The sequence below is a fragment of the Phodopus roborovskii genome, unplaced genomic scaffold, assembly GCF_943737965.1.
Source record: "Phodopus roborovskii unplaced genomic scaffold, PHOROB, whole genome shotgun sequence".
Taxonomy (NCBI): Eukaryota; Metazoa; Chordata; class Mammalia; order Rodentia; family Cricetidae; genus Phodopus; species Phodopus roborovskii.
Window position 1 is genome coordinate 19775301 of NW_026126418.1, and position 18486 is coordinate 19793786.

At 34.5% G+C, this 18486-nt stretch overlaps 1 protein-coding gene across 1 annotated transcript; it reads right to left on the bottom strand.

Moving 5' to 3' along the window:
• Window positions 1–5833: 5833 nt before the first annotated feature.
• LOC127221859 (olfactory receptor 5M11-like) lies at window positions 5834–13622 on the bottom strand. The gene is given in 3 exon segments (XM_051183835.1): window positions 5834–5914; window positions 5916–6836; window positions 13032–13622. Coding segments are annotated over 3 exon segments (1593 nt in total).
• Window positions 13623–18486: the final 4864 nt, after the last annotated feature.

The following is an 18486-nucleotide window of genomic DNA, read 5'->3' on the forward strand; positions in this document are numbered from 1 at the left end:
GCATGTTCACTTAGGTGGATTGAAGAAGGATGAATAAGATGCTTGTTAAATATTTTGTCTCTTTTCTCACCCTAATTTCCTACCTCCCTTTTATTATTCCTTTTCACACAGCAATTACAAAGGTCTGAGAACATCAGAGATAGTTCACTGGATTTTTGAATGCTTCAAAAACAAAACAGAAACTCTTTGTGGTGTGTGTGTGTACATGCACTTCCAAGTGCATGAGTGGCATGTGCATGCTACAATGTGCACATGGAGATCTGGACAGAGCTTGGGTGTTGGTTCTTCTCTCACCTGGTGAGGCAGGATTTTAGTACCTCTTATTATTAAGTGACCATATCAATAAGAGCACCCTTGGACTACAGACACATGTTACCACACCAGTTTGAATGCATTCTAGGGAATATATGTCATCGTGTATATGGTAAATAGGTAAAGTCAGGTACTTTGTGCACTGAATTACCTCTCCAGCCAGGGCTTATATTCTGAAGAAGATCATGCATAGCCAATAGCACAGGTGCAGTTCATTCCTACCCAGACAGAATTCTGCCTCACCAAATTGCTTTCAGATGAGGGAGGGAATGATAATGCAATATTAGTCCCAGTTGTGTTAAACTTCCAAATTCACATTATAATTTTTTATGAGACAATAGTCTCCTTAAAAAATTAGGAAAGATTTTTCATTGACTGACACTGTGTGCATCTCTAGAAGCCTCACTTCAGATAATTTAAATCCCTTTATATTTACTAGAAAGCACAGCACTGAAGATATCATAAGTGATTTCATCAGGGTGGATTTTAGTACTAAAACCTTAATGTTTTAGAATATAGAATTTCTGTGGAAATATAAAAGTATGAAATTACATTTTTGGAATAACAAAGATCTACATGAGTTATTAAGTAAAGAGTTTTTCACAGAGCAGTCTTTATGACACACATATAGGAAATTTAAATCACTAATAATTAGGTCACATTTTCATTTTCTTCTCAATTTACTTTCTCATTTGTTCCCACAAATCAAATATTTTACCACATATATCAAAATTGTGGCAGGTAGTGGGGCAAAAAATTGAATTTAATCATTCTATGGAATATAGAAAAATTCTTCCATATTTGTTATAGATAAGCCAAGATGAATGAAGGAGTTAGTTATTCTTAGTACAAAAGACAGAATTGCTTTTGTAATTAACATATTATGCTTTCAGATAGTATGAAGTCAGATATCATCAATTCTAATGGTAAATACAATAATAAATTACTGATGGGGACTCTATATAATGTATATTTCATTACAGATTTAGGCTCTGTATTCAGTTTAAAGTTGTAGAGTAGAATGCATGAGAGAATAAAATTCATTTGATTATTAAAGTAGTTCATGTAATCAATCTGGGTGAGCAAGATGGGGGCATATGAGTCAACTGAAATGAACCAGAGAGTATTTTCTGTGTAAACAGCCCACTCTGATGGACTGGAATTTTGATTTTCTAGTAATGTGAGCCCCAACTTCTACTAGTCTATTACATTCCTATTTAAAGTATTAAAATCCATTATTTTTAAGCAAAATATACCAAACTATTGGTATAGATTAATTTTATGTTTCAATCTATCCTTAAAGAAGACACAAAATAGAAATCTGAAAGCTTGATTCACTATGGCATAAGCAATAATCCCATATGGTGCCCAATTCACCTGCTATCTATTTGCAGTATGTAAGCTCTCCATAGTAGCTAAATCAAACACAAGTATGAAGTATATGTCTTGACTTGGTGGTGCTCTCAGAATGCTGTATACTTAAGTATGCATACTGAACACCACATACATAGACATTAGCTACTGAAAAAATAAGTTAACCAATAATAATCGTAGCTTTGAAAAAGCTGACTATGTCATATGGAGTGATAAAAACTATCGTAAATGTCATCCTTCAGTAATAAATATTTGAACTGAGTAGATAATGGTATTTAAAATAAGGATAGAAACCAACAAACAATAAGGTTATACAGCAAGGAAAAATGAGGCTTATCTGGGGTTTGAAAAATTTATAATAATTTTATAGAAGGACAAGTATAGAAGAACTTTGAAGTAATTTAAACATCATAAGGCTTTCAGTTGAAATGGAAAGTACCTAATGTGTGTGAGACATATCACAAAAAAATCACATGAAAAGGCAATAGACAGCAAACATTCTTTTAAGTAGCCATTTCTTTATGACGTTGTTGACCAATCTAAAAAATTATGAGCAATTCTGAGTCAACATGCATAGTGATAAGTTTTCAAACATATATATTCTTTATGAAAACAATTACAACATAAACATAAACCCAATACAAAATTTCACTTATTCTGTAATTACTTCTCTCCACATAGGAAAAATCAAAAACAAATTAAATAGCCAGGCATTGATCACTTTAGAGGCAGAGCCAGGTGGATCTCTGTGGGTTTGAGGCCAGCCTGGTCTACAGAGCTAGTTCTAGAACAGGCTCCAAAGCAATACAGAGAAACCTTGTCTCAGAAACCCCACCCAAAATAAATAAATTAGATAATTTAATATATCCACACATATTTATTTTAAATCTTGAAATCTAAAATGTATTCACTTTATTTGCCAAGTTATATGGTTTCCTCTTTTAAATATATCTCCCCTTTTCATAAGTTAATATGCATTGTAAATATATAGGTGAAATTTGGAGTGACTAGAGTTTTCATACTACAAATTAAAAATCAAAAGTCACAGCAATAATCAAAACCATAAATACATCTTAAAACCTAGTCTACAGGTGTTATTAGCATATCAAATATTACTAATTGAAATGTACATATCCCCTACTATACTGGTCAGTATGGAAATTTCAAGATAACAGAATAGCCTAGAACTGCTAAAATCACTATTGCATGTGCATGCAGACTTAGACACAAAAGCTATTACTTATTCACTGGATTGAATGTATCAAATGGGAAAACTGAGAAAATTTTAGTCAAAGTAAAGGACAGAGAAAGTAAAAATAGGAGTTACTGAATTTGAAATTCAGTAATTGAGCACTTAACTGCTTGACTGTGCATAAAGATGTAGAGAAGCCTATAAGAATAATTGAGAAAATAAAATTATAGGGTAGAAAATGAGAACAAAGGTAAAAAACTAGATAGTTGTGGAGTTATGCAGTTCCTATGAATAACTTCCTGAGAGTGCACACTGCTCTCATGTACTTTACCATCATGGACTCCAGCACCTTCCTCTTCTCCTGGTTTCCACTGCCATACTTCTCAAGTGAGAGGACAAGGCATGTTACCTCCTGATAATGAATGACGCTGACCTCTATCCATGTTAGACACATGACTGGTATACTTTTTAATGTTGCGAGAAAATTCATTTAAGACATAAATTAATTGTAACATCTACATTGACAGAGTCCCCTTTTTTCATATTTGGAGTTCTTTCCTGTTCAATGTCAGACATTGAGTAGTTTCCAAAATTCTTATCATTTCCACCATACCTATCTTTGAATTATGAGTCTACCAATCTTAAACACATAAGTCCTAATGTACCTTTTAGATCTATTAAATTTTAGCACAATTTTCTCTCTCCAATAATGTAAACATAAATCTTTAAAAGTTTTATAATATTTTTATTTTTGCTAGAAGAAATAAAATTACAAATTTTACTTCCAATTTTTATTAATTTTATCTTTTGAGACAGTAATAGAATTACTTCATTTCTCCCTTTTCTTTTCTCCCTATAAACCAACAGTTCTCATCCTGTGGGGTAGTTTCCTCTATGCAGGTTGAATAACCTTTTCATAAGAGTCACCTAGGGACATCAGAAAACTCAGATATTTACATTACAAAATTATAGTTATAAAGTAATAACCAAAATAATTTAATGGTTGGGATCATCACAACATGAAGATTAGTGTTAAAGGATTGCAACAATAGGAAGTTTGAGAACCACTGCTCTAAACCCTCCCATATAGTCTTCCTTCCTTTCTTTGAAATTCATGGTCATTTTTTCACTTATTTGTGATGAAGGTATATTTGGCTATTAGAGATTTCCCTTAAAACAGATTCTGAAAATGTCAGTGAGATTAAATTATCACTCTGTGTGACTATTTTGTGTATTTTTGAATTAATGATAGAAATGACATTTGTCAACTAGAATGATTACTACAAATACATAATTTCAATAAAATTTTAATATTTTTCAATAACCAATGTAACAAATACATACATATTTCAGCGAGATAAAACCCTAGATAAGTATTCACTTGTCTCCTCATATTAATATCCAAACTAAAACAACAACAGCAAAAAAAAATAGGAATACAAAGTTCATGATTTTCATTCCTACCTGATCTCAGGAAAAGTTCTCCCAGAAACACTAAAGGTCCAACTAAGGAACTGCTGGAAATGATTTGTGCCCTATTTGTATTTAAGTGTTTATCCACAAAATATTTTTCATAATACCCCCAAAGCAACAATTGAAGAAAACATAGTAATTGGTTTAGACATATAATCACTAAAACCTTGGGATTTGAGCAATAAGATTGCATCACCTTTGAAGCATATTTGCTACATATTTTGTGTAATTGTGAATTGATCCACAGAGAATATTTTATCTGTTCCAAGAAAATGGTTAGAACAATTTTTAATAGTTTTAGTGTCTCCCACTTCAGATTTTCATCTTTACTCTCAGGTCACCCTTCTCTAAATTGCCAGATGGAGATGAAACCCAAAATGATATGCCAGCCCTGAATCTTAGAGAAAGTAGGTTATAAAAGACAGAGACCTGAATCAACAGTTGTATATATATAAGAGCATAAGCATAATCTGTCAGTTTCATGCTTCCTGCATTACTCCTTCTCTACAAAAGCACATCAGTAAGAAACAGAAAAAGCATCACCATGATTTAATTCCCCATTTTAACAAGTAAGTAGGTGGGTGACTACAGATCTACCATTGTTTCTTAAGTGTCCATCACAAAGGCTGGTGGGTCTATCAATGAAAGGAACTGAAAGCATGTGTATCCTGTTAACTCTTGTTTTAAAAAAAAATGCCTGTAGACAGACCCCTTGGCATAGCAGTTGGAAGTTTCCATATAGAATAGTCCTGCTCCAAATCTGATTTCCATATCAATCTGGAGATGTGTCTACAATAATGGATTTGAACAAGCAGATCTCAGGCAGATTATTATAATAATATTATTATATATTATATATTATTATTATATTATTGTTATTATTATATTATTATATTATTAATATTATTAATTATTATATTATATTATTATAATATTATTATAATATTTAATCTGCTCTAGTGATATCAGTGTTACTAGATGTCATCAGCTGCTGTCCTTTTTGCTGTGAAAAGAAAAATGTCTTACAATAGCAATTTAAGTACTTATATGGACTCATTTTTAAGAAGGTAAATAGTTGCCATGGAAGGAAAGCAGAAAGGCAGAAAAGAGGAGGCTTGGTCACAGTGTGTTCATATTCAACAGCATGAGTTGAATGACTTTGTCTGTGCCCTATTCTGTGTTCACTTATCAGCCCAAGTATTCAGGGAAGGGGATGATACTGTGTCTTTTCAACAACGGTATACTTTTTCCTCAGGATAGCCTCTGCAGAAGTGCCTCCACAGGCAGAGGAAGAGATGAGTCTCTTAGATGATCTTCAGCTTAATCAAACTATGAACATTGAGTATCACTGATCCAGGAAGTACAGGTTGCAAAACAGGATGGAAAAGAAGGCCAGATGACTTATCTCAAAGCATATAACTTTCAGCTAGGACACCAAAAATATGGCCACAGAGAATGTTAAAAAAAAAAAAAAAAAAGCCATTAAAATACAAATGTATTTGTCACAAAACTATAGTTGCAGTTATTGAAATATTGAGAAATCATTGCTTTTCGGATAATTTTTTTGTCTGAGGACTGTGTTCAAGACATGCTTTACATCTTTATTTCTCAGGCTGTAGATCAATGGGTTTAACATTGGACTTACAAAGGTATAGAAGACAGCTATTATTTTGGATTCCTCAACAGTCTTATCAGTGGGTGGTCTTACATACATGCAGAAGAGAGTCCCATAAAACAATGTGACAGCCATCATGTGGGAACCACAGGTAGAGAATACTTTGTGCCTTCCTTCAGCTGATTTGATCCTTAGAATGGCAACAATAATGAAGGCATAAGACACCAGGATGATTGTGACTGAACAGGAGAGGTTGAAACCAGCTGATATTAACATGGCATGTTCTTTTATATAAGTATCAGAGCAAGACAACTTAATGAGTGGTGGGTCAGCACAGTAGAAATGGTTGATGACATTGGATTTACAAAAGGTCATACTGAAGGTCAGGATGGCTTGGAACAGCCCATCTGAGAAGCCATAAACATAAGGGCATATGGCCAAGCAGATGCAGACTCGCCTGGACATTTTCACACTGTAACGCAGAGGATTACATATGGCCACATAGCGGTCATAGGCCATGGCTGCCAGAATGTAAAACTCTGTGAGGAGAAGGGCAATGAAAAGGTAGCACTGGATAAAGCAGCCAACGAAGGAAATGGTCTTCTTGTCTGATAAGAAATTAGTTAACATCTGTGGGGTGGCAGTTGAGGTATAGCACAGATCCACAAATGCCAAGTTACTGAGGAAGAAGTACATGGGTGTATGAAGGCGGGAGTTCAGGCTTATCAGGGCCACCATGCCAAAGTTGCCTAAGACAGTGACAAGGTAAACCAGCAGAAACAGCACAAAGAGGAGTGGTTGGAGTTCTGGGTGATCCGTGAGCCCCAGTAAAATGAACTCTGTAAATTCAGTGCTATTTGTGAAGGGCATCTCCTGAGAGCTGGGTCTGTGATTCAATCTGTGAAAACAAGGCAGACATGAAATAGATAAGAATTGACCGTTAAAAATTGAAAGCAAATAATAAAATAATCCTCTTTGTATTTCTACTAATCCCCTTCTACTTTGCTTTTATTTTTCTTAATTGTGTTTCTAATTATATTACTATAGTAATATATACATCTATGAGTAAATCTTGGTTATATATGTCATTCCTCTCTGACTTTCTTTTTTGCCTAGTAATTTTCTTTTTCCTGCAAAGCTAAACAGGCTAAAATTCATTTGCGAAAAATATCTCACACTCTCCCCTCATATGTGATATAACACAGTCTATTTTCATGTTTATAGGACACCCCATACACCTACATATTCATATCCAGTTTCCATATTAGTATTGTAAGCCTAAGAGCAAAGTCTTGCTAAATACATTACCACAAGTATTTAAAATAAGAAAACTGATTTCTAAGACATAGGAAATATTGTCAATGCAAAAAAATCTACTTTTTTATATATACAATGGAGACACAATTACAAATCAAAAGCTCTATGTATAATGGAATTTCTTAGAAAGCTTACTCTTACTCTTCAATTAAACTTACAACCATTTCAAAATGAGATTTTATTTCATCATATGGAAGAAAGAATGTCATTTGCTGGAAAACATATGTAAGTGTAGAGTTTATGTTAAGAAAAATGAGCAAAATGAAAAGAAAGCAAAGTAGTGTGAAAATAATTCACTCTTTTAGTCACTTAGAGATATGACTTTTCCATTTCTACAGTAGTTTTTACCAGAAGGAATAAAATTCCAAGTTAATTTTTAGTAATATTTTGATAGAGATATTCTATGTGCAGCAAGGAAGAAATGCATTTGTGTGTACTCTTTCAACAGAAATTATTATGACAATACTAGTGATATGAGTAATTTCTGTGTCTCCTCCAACATGTGTATCCTGTGTACATTTAGTTCTTTATTGAATAATGAAAGTTATCTGTGTAGTTATATAACTATTACAAATATATAATGTTAATAAACTTTAAGCACTTTATGGCCTAAATTCTAAACACATACTTATTTCAGCTAGGAAAGGTCCAAGACTAGCATTAACATTGCTTTTTTGATAAATATATAAAATATTAAAGCAAAGGTCTTAACAAATATATCATAATTTAATGCCTACCTTCGCTAGGAAAAAATTCTTTCAGAGATACTTGAAAAATAATAAAGAAGCTGCTGAAAATGATTCATATGCAATTTATAACATGGATCTTTTATCTTCAAAATTAACTTTTGATATACCCTTAAGAATTAATTAAAGACAAATAGTTATTGGTTATTGGTGTGGATATTCACTGTCTTGAACCTTGGGATTTGAACAATGGAATTGCATAACCTTGTAATCACCTCCAGGAGGATGCTTCAGTTGCTCAAGAATTAATACTTGAGGGATATATTTTTCCTTTAGAATTTTGATTTTAATGTTTGATTTTCACACAAGTATATTCTGTATATTAAGCAACATCTTCCAAGCCTTCTAGTCCCTTTAGTTGCCCCTTTCCTTAGTTGAGGGATTTTTGTATGAGTCAGTATTTCTTGCAAGAAGACACAAGTTGAAAAACATAATCATGGTGTAACATTATGACATAGTCCATAGACTTTGATGTTTCTAAGATTTCTCACAAGTTGAACTGTGTGCTCTGCATACGTTCTCCAAAATAGCTGGAGCTACGCTGTTAAATTACAACATGCAGAGAAAAATTATTGCTATTTGGATAAGACTATGCCAAGAGATATAGGAAAATGAGTTTAATGCAATGATACTCAACCTTCCTAACGCTGTGACCCATTAGTAAAGTTCTTCATTACTACTTCATAACTGTAATTTTGTGCCTGTCATGAATGTAAATATCTGATATGTAGTATATCTGTTATGGGACAACTATGAAAGGTCATTCTTCCCCAAAGAGGTCATGATTCATATGTTTAATGTGTTAGGCTTTAGATGTAGAGAATTAGCATTTTATGAACAACAAAGGAGGAATACATTTAGAATCATTCAATAAATAGAATAATAGCTATAGAATGAATACATATCCACTTATTTATGGAGACTACTATAATTCTAATATTAAAACTAAATAAAAGTCACCAACCAATGTAATTATGTAATTATATAACATATATACCTCCGAATGTGCATAAAAGTCTGTTTTTTAGTAAGTTTTTAAGACATGTGGTTAACTTCATTATGCTACTGAAAATTCTGAGAAGTTCCACAAAAGTTACCATGTGACATTGGGAAATGAGAGTCTTCTCTTGTGGTTCTTAATGTCATTGATTCAAACGTGTAAGAATAGACTTAAATGAAATTGTGAGGGCAGTTTTATGAAAGTTAAACATAAAAGAAAAAACCCTTAGGGTAGGCCAGCTGTAAATCCCAACAGCTCCTTGAGGAAGGAGAATTAAAAAAAAAGGACAAAAGGTGATTCTATATGTAAGTCAGCCACATGGTACACACAATGGCAGAATAGTGAATAGAGATCTAAAAGCGTAAGAAACTCCAGAGCAACAGAAAAGGTATGCTTGGCCTCTATCTAGTCTCTACAATAAGAACATATGAAAGGAAAACAAGGAAAATGTACACTCTGTGTCAGGACTCAGAAAGTGTGTCATACACAATAGGACCTCATAGAAGACTGAAGGAATTTCACTAGGGGCAGAAGTTGTAGGAAGGGAAAGTACGTTGGCTCATTAAGATGTTTATTATTTCTACCATTTATTTAGTATTGCTAAGATGAACCTAAGGTCACCAGTTCTTCCCAACCAATGACAATTAAATGCTACTGTAACAATTTTCATTTGATTTTTATCTCATGAAGGCAACATATTAAATTTATAGTCAACTAAAAAGATTTCTCAAAGAACCAATAGTACATGCAGAAATTCTCTTTTACTATCATATACTCATTTAAGATTAAGTGTACCTTCAAGGAAAAACAGCTAGTAATGTAAACATATAGTGTGCTGATGAAAGTTTTATCATGGACTAAAGGACCTAATACTAAAAGGAAGATTAAGAATAGATAATTGTCAGGGAGACAGCAGTACTGTCATTGTGCACCAACAGTTTAAGAAAATGCCTTCTATAACATCATATATTCGCTACAATGAAAATATACAATAAAACACTTTTTAAATATATATAGCATAGGTAACTTCTGGCTATGTATTAAATATGAACCCATGGTGGTGAGTAAAGAGAAATGTCTAACTGTCCTCTTCTCAAAATTGTGCAATCACTCTAAAGATGTTCAATGGGATAGGATAAAGAAATGAAACCAATAAATATGAGAAATGAATGAAAGTATTTTACTCATAAGTGACAATGACAATTGTTAAGACATCTAGAAAAATAAATAACAGTGCTTAGTAGAATTACTAAGAAAGACTACCACATTTGAAAGACAAAAGTTTGTATTTAAATGCACCTCTTATGAGTCTAGTGTGCAGTAATAGTTATCTAAGTTTTCAAAACGCCTTAGATTCTTTTCTTTATATAAATCTCTATTTAAATTAGAAACAATACCATTTTATGAAGAAATCCCAGTTCTTCTTCTTCCCATCCTCCCAAGCATCTCACCAACTCCCCACTCCACCAACCACTCCCCAGGGAGGGTAAGTCTGTCAATAGGGAACCATCGGGCTCAGGTCCTCTCCCATACATCCAGAATGAGAGACCATCCCTCCAAACAGAATGGGCTCCCAAAGTCCATTTTTGCACTGGAGATAAATGTTAGTTCCACTGACAGAAACCCATAGACAGCCCAGGTCCCCCAATTGACACCCATGTTTGGGGGAGCTAGCTTGGTCCAATGCTTATTCCCCAGCAGTCAGACTGCATTCTTGAATTATTTTAACACTGAATTACAAGGATATGCTTGACAGTGATTCTGAAAAATGTTACATGTATTTGGGATGAATTCCCTGTCTCCTTTGGTCCAAATTGTAAATGAACAATACCAACAAAAATCACAGAACTCTTACCAATAGAACAATTAATAAGTAATGGAGTAAATATTAAATAAATGTATTTTATGATAATTTTATTTAAATTTGAAACAAGCTTTATTTACATGTCAATCACAGTCCCCTCACCTTCCCATCCTCAGCTGCCCCCAAACTCCCACCCATTGCCTTTCTGCTCCCCAAGGAGGGCAAGGCTTCCATGGTGGATCTTCAAAGTCTGTCATATCATTTGAAACAAGGTCTAGGCCCTCCCCCATGTGTCTAGGCTGAGACAGTATCCCTCTATATGGAATGGGCTGAAGGTATTATTTTTATCTTATGTCAAATACAGTGTCCTTTTGAATACATTTAGCACATTTGAACAGTAAGGTATTTTAGTAAGATGTATCTGTGTCATTGTCTTGATTCATTTATGTTAAAACATTGAAACAAAACAGTAAAAATTTGTTTTCAGAATTCTTGACAAATTTGTAGTTTAGTTTTGATATTTTTGTTCAGGCCAAGAAATGTATTTTCTTGCTTGTACAGTCTTCAAATACCATACTACATATAAGCATGACAAGTGTTGTGTGCATTTATGAAAGAAAAAAAGAAAAAACAAACATTACTATTTTAAATGTAGTTGGCAGTGGGAGGAATAGTCAATACAAAGCAATCATTATCTGTCATAACATTTGATAATTCAGTTTCTGTATTTACTCCTTTCTGATTTTAGTCTTTATGCTCAGGTTAACCTTCTCTAAATTGTCAGATGAAACCTTAATTGTTATGTCAGCCTTGAGACTTAGGAGAAAGCAGGCTTACACAAGACAGAGACCAGGATCAACAGTCTTACATCTACAAAAACATAATTCATCAGTTTTACCCTTTTTACATGACTCCTTCTCTATGCATGCACATCAGTAAGAAACAGAAAAGAACCACCTAGATTCATTTCCTCATTTTACCTAGTAAGTAGACGGAAAAGTACATATGTACCATTTTATCAAGTATCCTTCATCAGAAAGGTTGATGGGTTTATCAGTGAAAGGAACTGAAATGACAGCCTAAATATCCTGTTAACTCTTGTAAATCATTGCCCAGGAGGGTTGCAGGCAGACCCGTTGGCATAGCACTTGGGCATTTTCACTTAGACTAGTTCTTCTCTAAATCTGTTGTGCATATCAGTCTCCTTGAGATCTGTCTACAATACAAATTTGAAAATGTAATTGAAAGTTTCAACAGATGCTTTAGTAATAAATATGTAACTAGTCTGTATCAACCACTGTGTTCTTTTATGCGACAAAAAGGCTGACAGGAACAACATAAGGGAGAAGGTCTTATTGGTGTTCATGGTTTAAGATGGTATATATCATACATGATAGAAAGCCACAGAGGCAAGAGAGAGATGACTTGGTCACTTTGTGTTTACATTCACTTAAGTTAAAAGACTGTGTATATGCTTTTGTCTGTTTCCTTACACTGAGTCCAGAATCTCAAGCCATTGGATAGGGTTACCCTTCTCCTAGACATGTCTTCTTGCCTCAGTTCAATCTGTCTGAAACACCTAAAACTGGTAGACCAACAGGTGTTACTCCAAGGTGATTCTCAGTCTAGACAAACTAACTGTGTACACAGACTGTCACTGATCAATGAATAATATGCTTAAGATTAGCACTAAATAAAGAAATATAAATATTTTCCAAAAAGCTACTACTAAAGGTATGGGTATTTGTATGCATGCAGAAAATTGCTAAAACAACAACAAAATATCTAAGCATAAAAATATATTTGACATAAAATTATAGTTGTACTTTATTGGAAAATGGAGGCATCACTGCTGTCCTGATAACATTTTGCCTGAGGACTGTGTTCAAGGCATGCTTTACGTCTTTATTTCTCAGGCTGTAGATCAATGGGTTCAACATTGGACTTACAAAGGTATAGAAGACAGATATTATTTTGGATTCCTCAACAGTCTTATCAGTGGGTGGTCTTACATACATGCAGAAGAGAGTCCCATAAAACAATGTGACAGCCATCATGTGGGAACCACAGGTAGAGAATACTTTGTGCCTTCCTTCAGCTGATTTGATCCTTAGAATGGCAACAATAATGAAGGCATAAGACACCAGGATGATTGTGAGGGAAATGGAGAGGTTAAAGCTTGCTGATACTAACATGGCATGTTCTTTTATATAAGTATCAGAGCAAGACAACTTAATGAGTGGTGGGTCAGCACAGTAGAAATGGTTGATGACATTGGATTTACAAAAGGTCATACTGAAGGTCAGGATGGCTTGGAACAGCCCATCTGAGAAGCCATAAACATAAGGGCATATGGCCAAGCAGATGCAGACTCGCCTGGACATTTTCACACTGTAACGCAGAGGATTACATATGGCCACATAGCGGTCATAGGCCATGGCTGCCAGAATGTAAAACTCTGTGAGGAGAAGGGCAATGAAAAGGTAGCACTGGATAAAGCAGCCAACGAAGGAAATGGTCTTCTTGTCTGATAAGAAATTAGTTAACATCTGTGGGGTGGCAGTTGAGGTATAGCACAGATCCACAAATGCCAAGTTACTGAGGAAGAAGTACATGGGTGTATGAAGGCGGGAGTTCAGGCTTATCAGGGCCACCATGCCAAAGTTGCCTAAGACAGTGACAAGGTAAACCAGCAGAAACAGCACAAAGAGGAGTGGTTGGAGTTCTGGGCGATCCGTTAGTCCCAGTAAAATGAACTCTGTAAATTCAGTGCTATTTGTGAGGGGCATCTCCTGAGAGCTGGGTCTGTGATTCAATCTGTGAAAACAAAACAGACATGGATATATGTTTTGTTTTGTTTTATCATTTTACATACCAGCCCTAGATCCCCTTTCTTTCCATTGTCCTGCTCTACTCCCTCCCCTCACCCTACTCTCCCATCTACTCCTCAGATGGGTAATGCCTCCCCTGGAAAGTCAACAAAGTCTGGTATTCTAAGTTGAGGCAGGACCAAGCCCCTCCCCTCAGTATGGAAACTGATCAATTTCACCATAGGGAGTGGGCTTCAGAAAGCTAATTCATGCACCTGGAATAAGTCGTGGGCCCAATGCTAGGTTCTCCTGCTGCAACAGATCAAGCCACAAAACTGTCACTAGCGTTTAGAAGGCCTAGCTGGGTAACATGCAGGTTTTCCAGATGTCAGTGTGGAGTCCCCGAACTCAGGTAAGTTGTCTCTGTGGTTTTCCCAACCATAATCTTGTCTCCCCCAAACCCTTGCTCAACTCTGTTCTAAGAACTATTGGCAACTAGCAAATGCTAAAAAGAGAGAAAATCATCTTTACCCTTTGTCAAGCACAACAGATCATTATCTAAGACTACGGTGAGCCCTGAAATCATACATGCAACGCCATGTTACAAACTGAGGAAGTTATGCACATTAATACAGACAAAGAGACACGTATGCAGAGCAGACACATATAAATGCAACCACATATACATGCACATGCACATACACATGTGTTTTTAACAACAACCAATGACAAAAGGACTCCATGAATTTCAAACAAGCAAGGAGGAATTCATGAGATGGCCACTGAGGAAAAAAAGAAAGAAGAAAATCATATAATTATAATTTCCAAAACTTAGAGAAATGTTTGTTTTTAATAAATATTTTAAAAGAAAATTTTTGACAATGAGTCATGTTCTTCTAAAAATTATACCATCCAAAATAGATTATATTTTAGTCTTATTAGTATTCTTACTAAGCCCATGTTTCACTTGATGCTGTATTTATTTGCTATCTTGTATATATATACATATATATACCAATTCATACATGCATAAACAAATCATTCTTATAAATATCCTGTCTCTCTGCATTTCTTTCTTCTTAATTGAATTCTTATTCTTCAAGACTAAGTAAGTTAGAGGTATTTTTGAGCCATTTCTTACATTCCTTCTTCATGTGTGAATATTACCCAATCTCTTTATGTTCTTCATTTCCAAAACAAATCCAATGTTTATATTTCTAACTTAGAATATTTATATCAAACTTTAGCTCTTTAAGGGTAGGAATTACATCTTGTTATATATTGAATATATACAATATGTATTTTTGATTATGAAAATAAAAGAATAATATAATGTAATATTGATAGTACAAAAACAGAGAACTTCTGGTTTTATTTTCTGTAAAAAAATGTATTTATGTAAATTATTTGTACAAAGAGATTTCTTGGAAACATGAATATTTAGTGACATTTGCCTACCATTTCAATCATACCTTTGGAAGAAAAACAGTTTGAACTGAACATCATATGTTATGCAAATTGAGCCAAATTTTGCAAAACTGTATCAGGCTTTCTCTCATATATGCAAACTTAAAATAGTGGCCTGAAAATATAGGACTAACTTTTTTTGTGAAGGGAAAATTGAAGGTAGAAAAAGGAGTAAGGTTAAGATGAAATGTACATGGAGTATATGTGGTAACAACACAAAATGTACATGTGTGTAAGTGCCTTTGTAAAATCCATCAAATTAAAAAAAAAACAAGTGTGATCAAAAAAATACAAGAAATGCAAAATATTCCCCAGAACATCAAAAAGAAAATTTTTGTAAAACACACCTATAAAAGACAAAGCCCAGGTGTCAAAACTCAGTATAAGATTAGTATAGCATATATGATCATGTATGATGTCCCAACTATAATTCCCAGCACTTTCATTCTTCCATGTAGATAGATGTATGTATACATGTATAACATATATGCACATATCATATCAAATGAGTAACATAATATTTTTAAGATAATTACAAGAATAATAACTAATACTTACAAAGAAGGAAAATTACAGTTCTTTCTGTAGCTAATGTTTAAGAAGTTGAGATCTAGTGTACCCAAATTTACTTTAAACACTTTTTTAAATTAAACATTTATTTACTTTTACTTATTGTGTGTGTGAGAGAGTGTGTGTGTATGTGTGAGTGTGAGTATGTTTGTGCATGTGTGTAGTGTGTGTGTGTGTGTGTGTGTGTGTGTGTGTGTGTGTGTGTGTATTTAAACACAAGTGAAGGTCAGAGGACAGCTCTGACTCTAAGGATGCAACTCAGGTCATCAGGCTTGGTAAAATTTTCCCTAAATCACTGAACCATCTTTCCAACCCTCATACTTAAAATATTTTATTGAAAGTTTTTCACAAATCATATTTCATCACAAAATTAGTGACCTCACTTTCACTTTGTATTTAGAAAGTTGATAATTAACTAAACTGCCTGTTCACCTCAGTTCCTGACTCTCCCATGTTTGGATGGTTGCAGGAGCTACATTTCACATACCATGTGACCTGGCCTAAGTGCTAGAAGTTGCAAGGCATGTGGCTAGGGGAAGAGCTTTTAGTGAGAGGTGGAAGGTCACAGCAGCTCCTTGTACTTGGCATTGAGAAAGAGACTACTGGAGGATGTGCCTAGTGTTTGGGATAGTGAGCTGCAGCTAGCGAGTTTGTGAACTGGCTTAAGCAGTGGTATCTATCTCCTCTAGAATAAGACAGATTAAGGACTGAAGAACCGAAATGAACATCTCTTTTTAAATTCCCAACTATTTTGAGTAGAAATTTATAGGATTCTGAATAAATGGATGTTCCTTCAAGTAAACAAAAACAAGCTTAAGAAAATAGATCCTGTTTAAAGCCAGACAAAAGCAGGAGACCTCAAAGTACTTTAAGAAGAGATTTCTAGGAAGGAGGCAGTAACACTGTTTACTCTCTTTGGCAGTAATAGTGTTGTCACTGTACTCAGGTTACAGCCTTTGCACCACTCCATGTTCAACCATTTCTCCTGAGTAAGACAACTTTATAAGTCAAATTAATAGTAAAAAGCAGAAAAGGGAAATTTAATCACTACGGCAACTTTAAGAAGAGAACAAAGAGATACAACAAACACCCTAAGTTTTCATGGGGGTACTGAAATACAATTAAAAGTTTAAAAAGAGGGCCAAGGACATGCACATTGGACATTCCTAGTCAAGATGTAGTCCTGCCTACCAATGAGCCATCCTTGTCTGGGCTTCAGTATCATCTGGTAACATAGTCTGATAAGCTGTGTGTGATTCCCTTTACTAAAGACAAATACCTCTCATGTTGGGACATTTTTCTTCTCCCAGAATGAGATGCTTGGGAAAAATTCCCATTTCTTTGGGGTTCAATTTTTCAATGTTCTGAGAGCCAGTTTAAGAGACACATATGTCACTTTAGAATATCTTAATTTCTCCCAGTTAGAGTATGAGCTTTGATTGCATGAAAGCAGCAGAAAATGCTAGCTGGGTGTTTCCAGGAAGCAGAAGCACTTAGTCCTTAAAAGGCTGACAATTGCTATCAGTGAATATACTGAACTTCAAATCTGCCCTGAAACTGTAGAGTGGCCCTAATATGCTTTTAGATGACAATTAATCAAAGTTAAATTAGTCCTAGAGATCTTCAGGGGAAAGCCAATTGTGCCATTTTGTGCTTATAAAACAAGAGTTAAAGATATGGTTCAGGTGAACAGAAGAAACATAACTAGCTCCTCTTGAACAATCATTGTTAAGGTGGCCTAAAATCTGAATAGTCTGTTAAAAACACAGTTTGTAATTCTCACAGCTGGTCTCCTTTCTAGATTTAGTTAGGTGTGCCTTAATCCCATTAAATGCCAAGATTCCTGCTTTCCACTGATTTTCCAATTAAAGGAAATCCTTATTATCAAGGAATTAAAGTTAATTGTCATAATGTCTTGCCCTGAATTAGAGACTAGCTGTTTTCACTTGAATAAACAGAGGGAGTACAAACATAAGACTTACTTCTGGCTCTGGCATTCACCTTTGTTCTCGATCTCTGTAGAATTTTTGATGTTACTATAAACTAAAAAATTTCACCCCTACTTATACTTGCATGAGAGAATTGGGCCATCCTATGGCAACCTGCAGAGGGAGTGAGGTACAGGAAGATAAGCTTCGCTCTGGGGACCACTTTCCTGGCTTTAATAGGAGCATTTTGGGATCCAGAAACTAATTAGCCACCTCAGCCATCATATTTTATACACTTTCATATTTAAAAGTACCTTTACTCTGAGCTCTGCAGAGGGCATTATTCCTTTTTATTGTCCTTTTTAATGTGCTAAAAATAAATGAGGTGATCTCAGTCATTGCTACAATTCCAGAAAGTTCCTCTATTTTTCCAATTTATTGCATAAAATGAGAATATCAATGATTATATTATTTATTTTTCTTTATCCCCTTTCTCTTCTCTTTTCTCCATCCCCACATTCTCTCTCTGCTTGCTGTTTTAATTTTTATGCTGGAATTCCACAATCATCCCGGCAGTAGATATAATAATATTTTTATTAATATACCATTAAGAATATTTTATATTTCTTTTTGCTTTGTTAATAAATCAATTGGTAACTCCTTCAAGATTAAGGGGCTAGAAGTATCTTATTGCAAAATTTTATTTTTCTTACTTTTAATTATGTGTGGGCTTTTATGTCTGCATATGATCATGTGTACATGAAGACAGATGTTTGGGGATATACAGATGTATCAGATGTCCTGGAACTGAAGTTACAGACAGTATGAGCCATCTGATATGGTACCTTGGAACAAAACTTTGATTCTGGAAGAGCAGC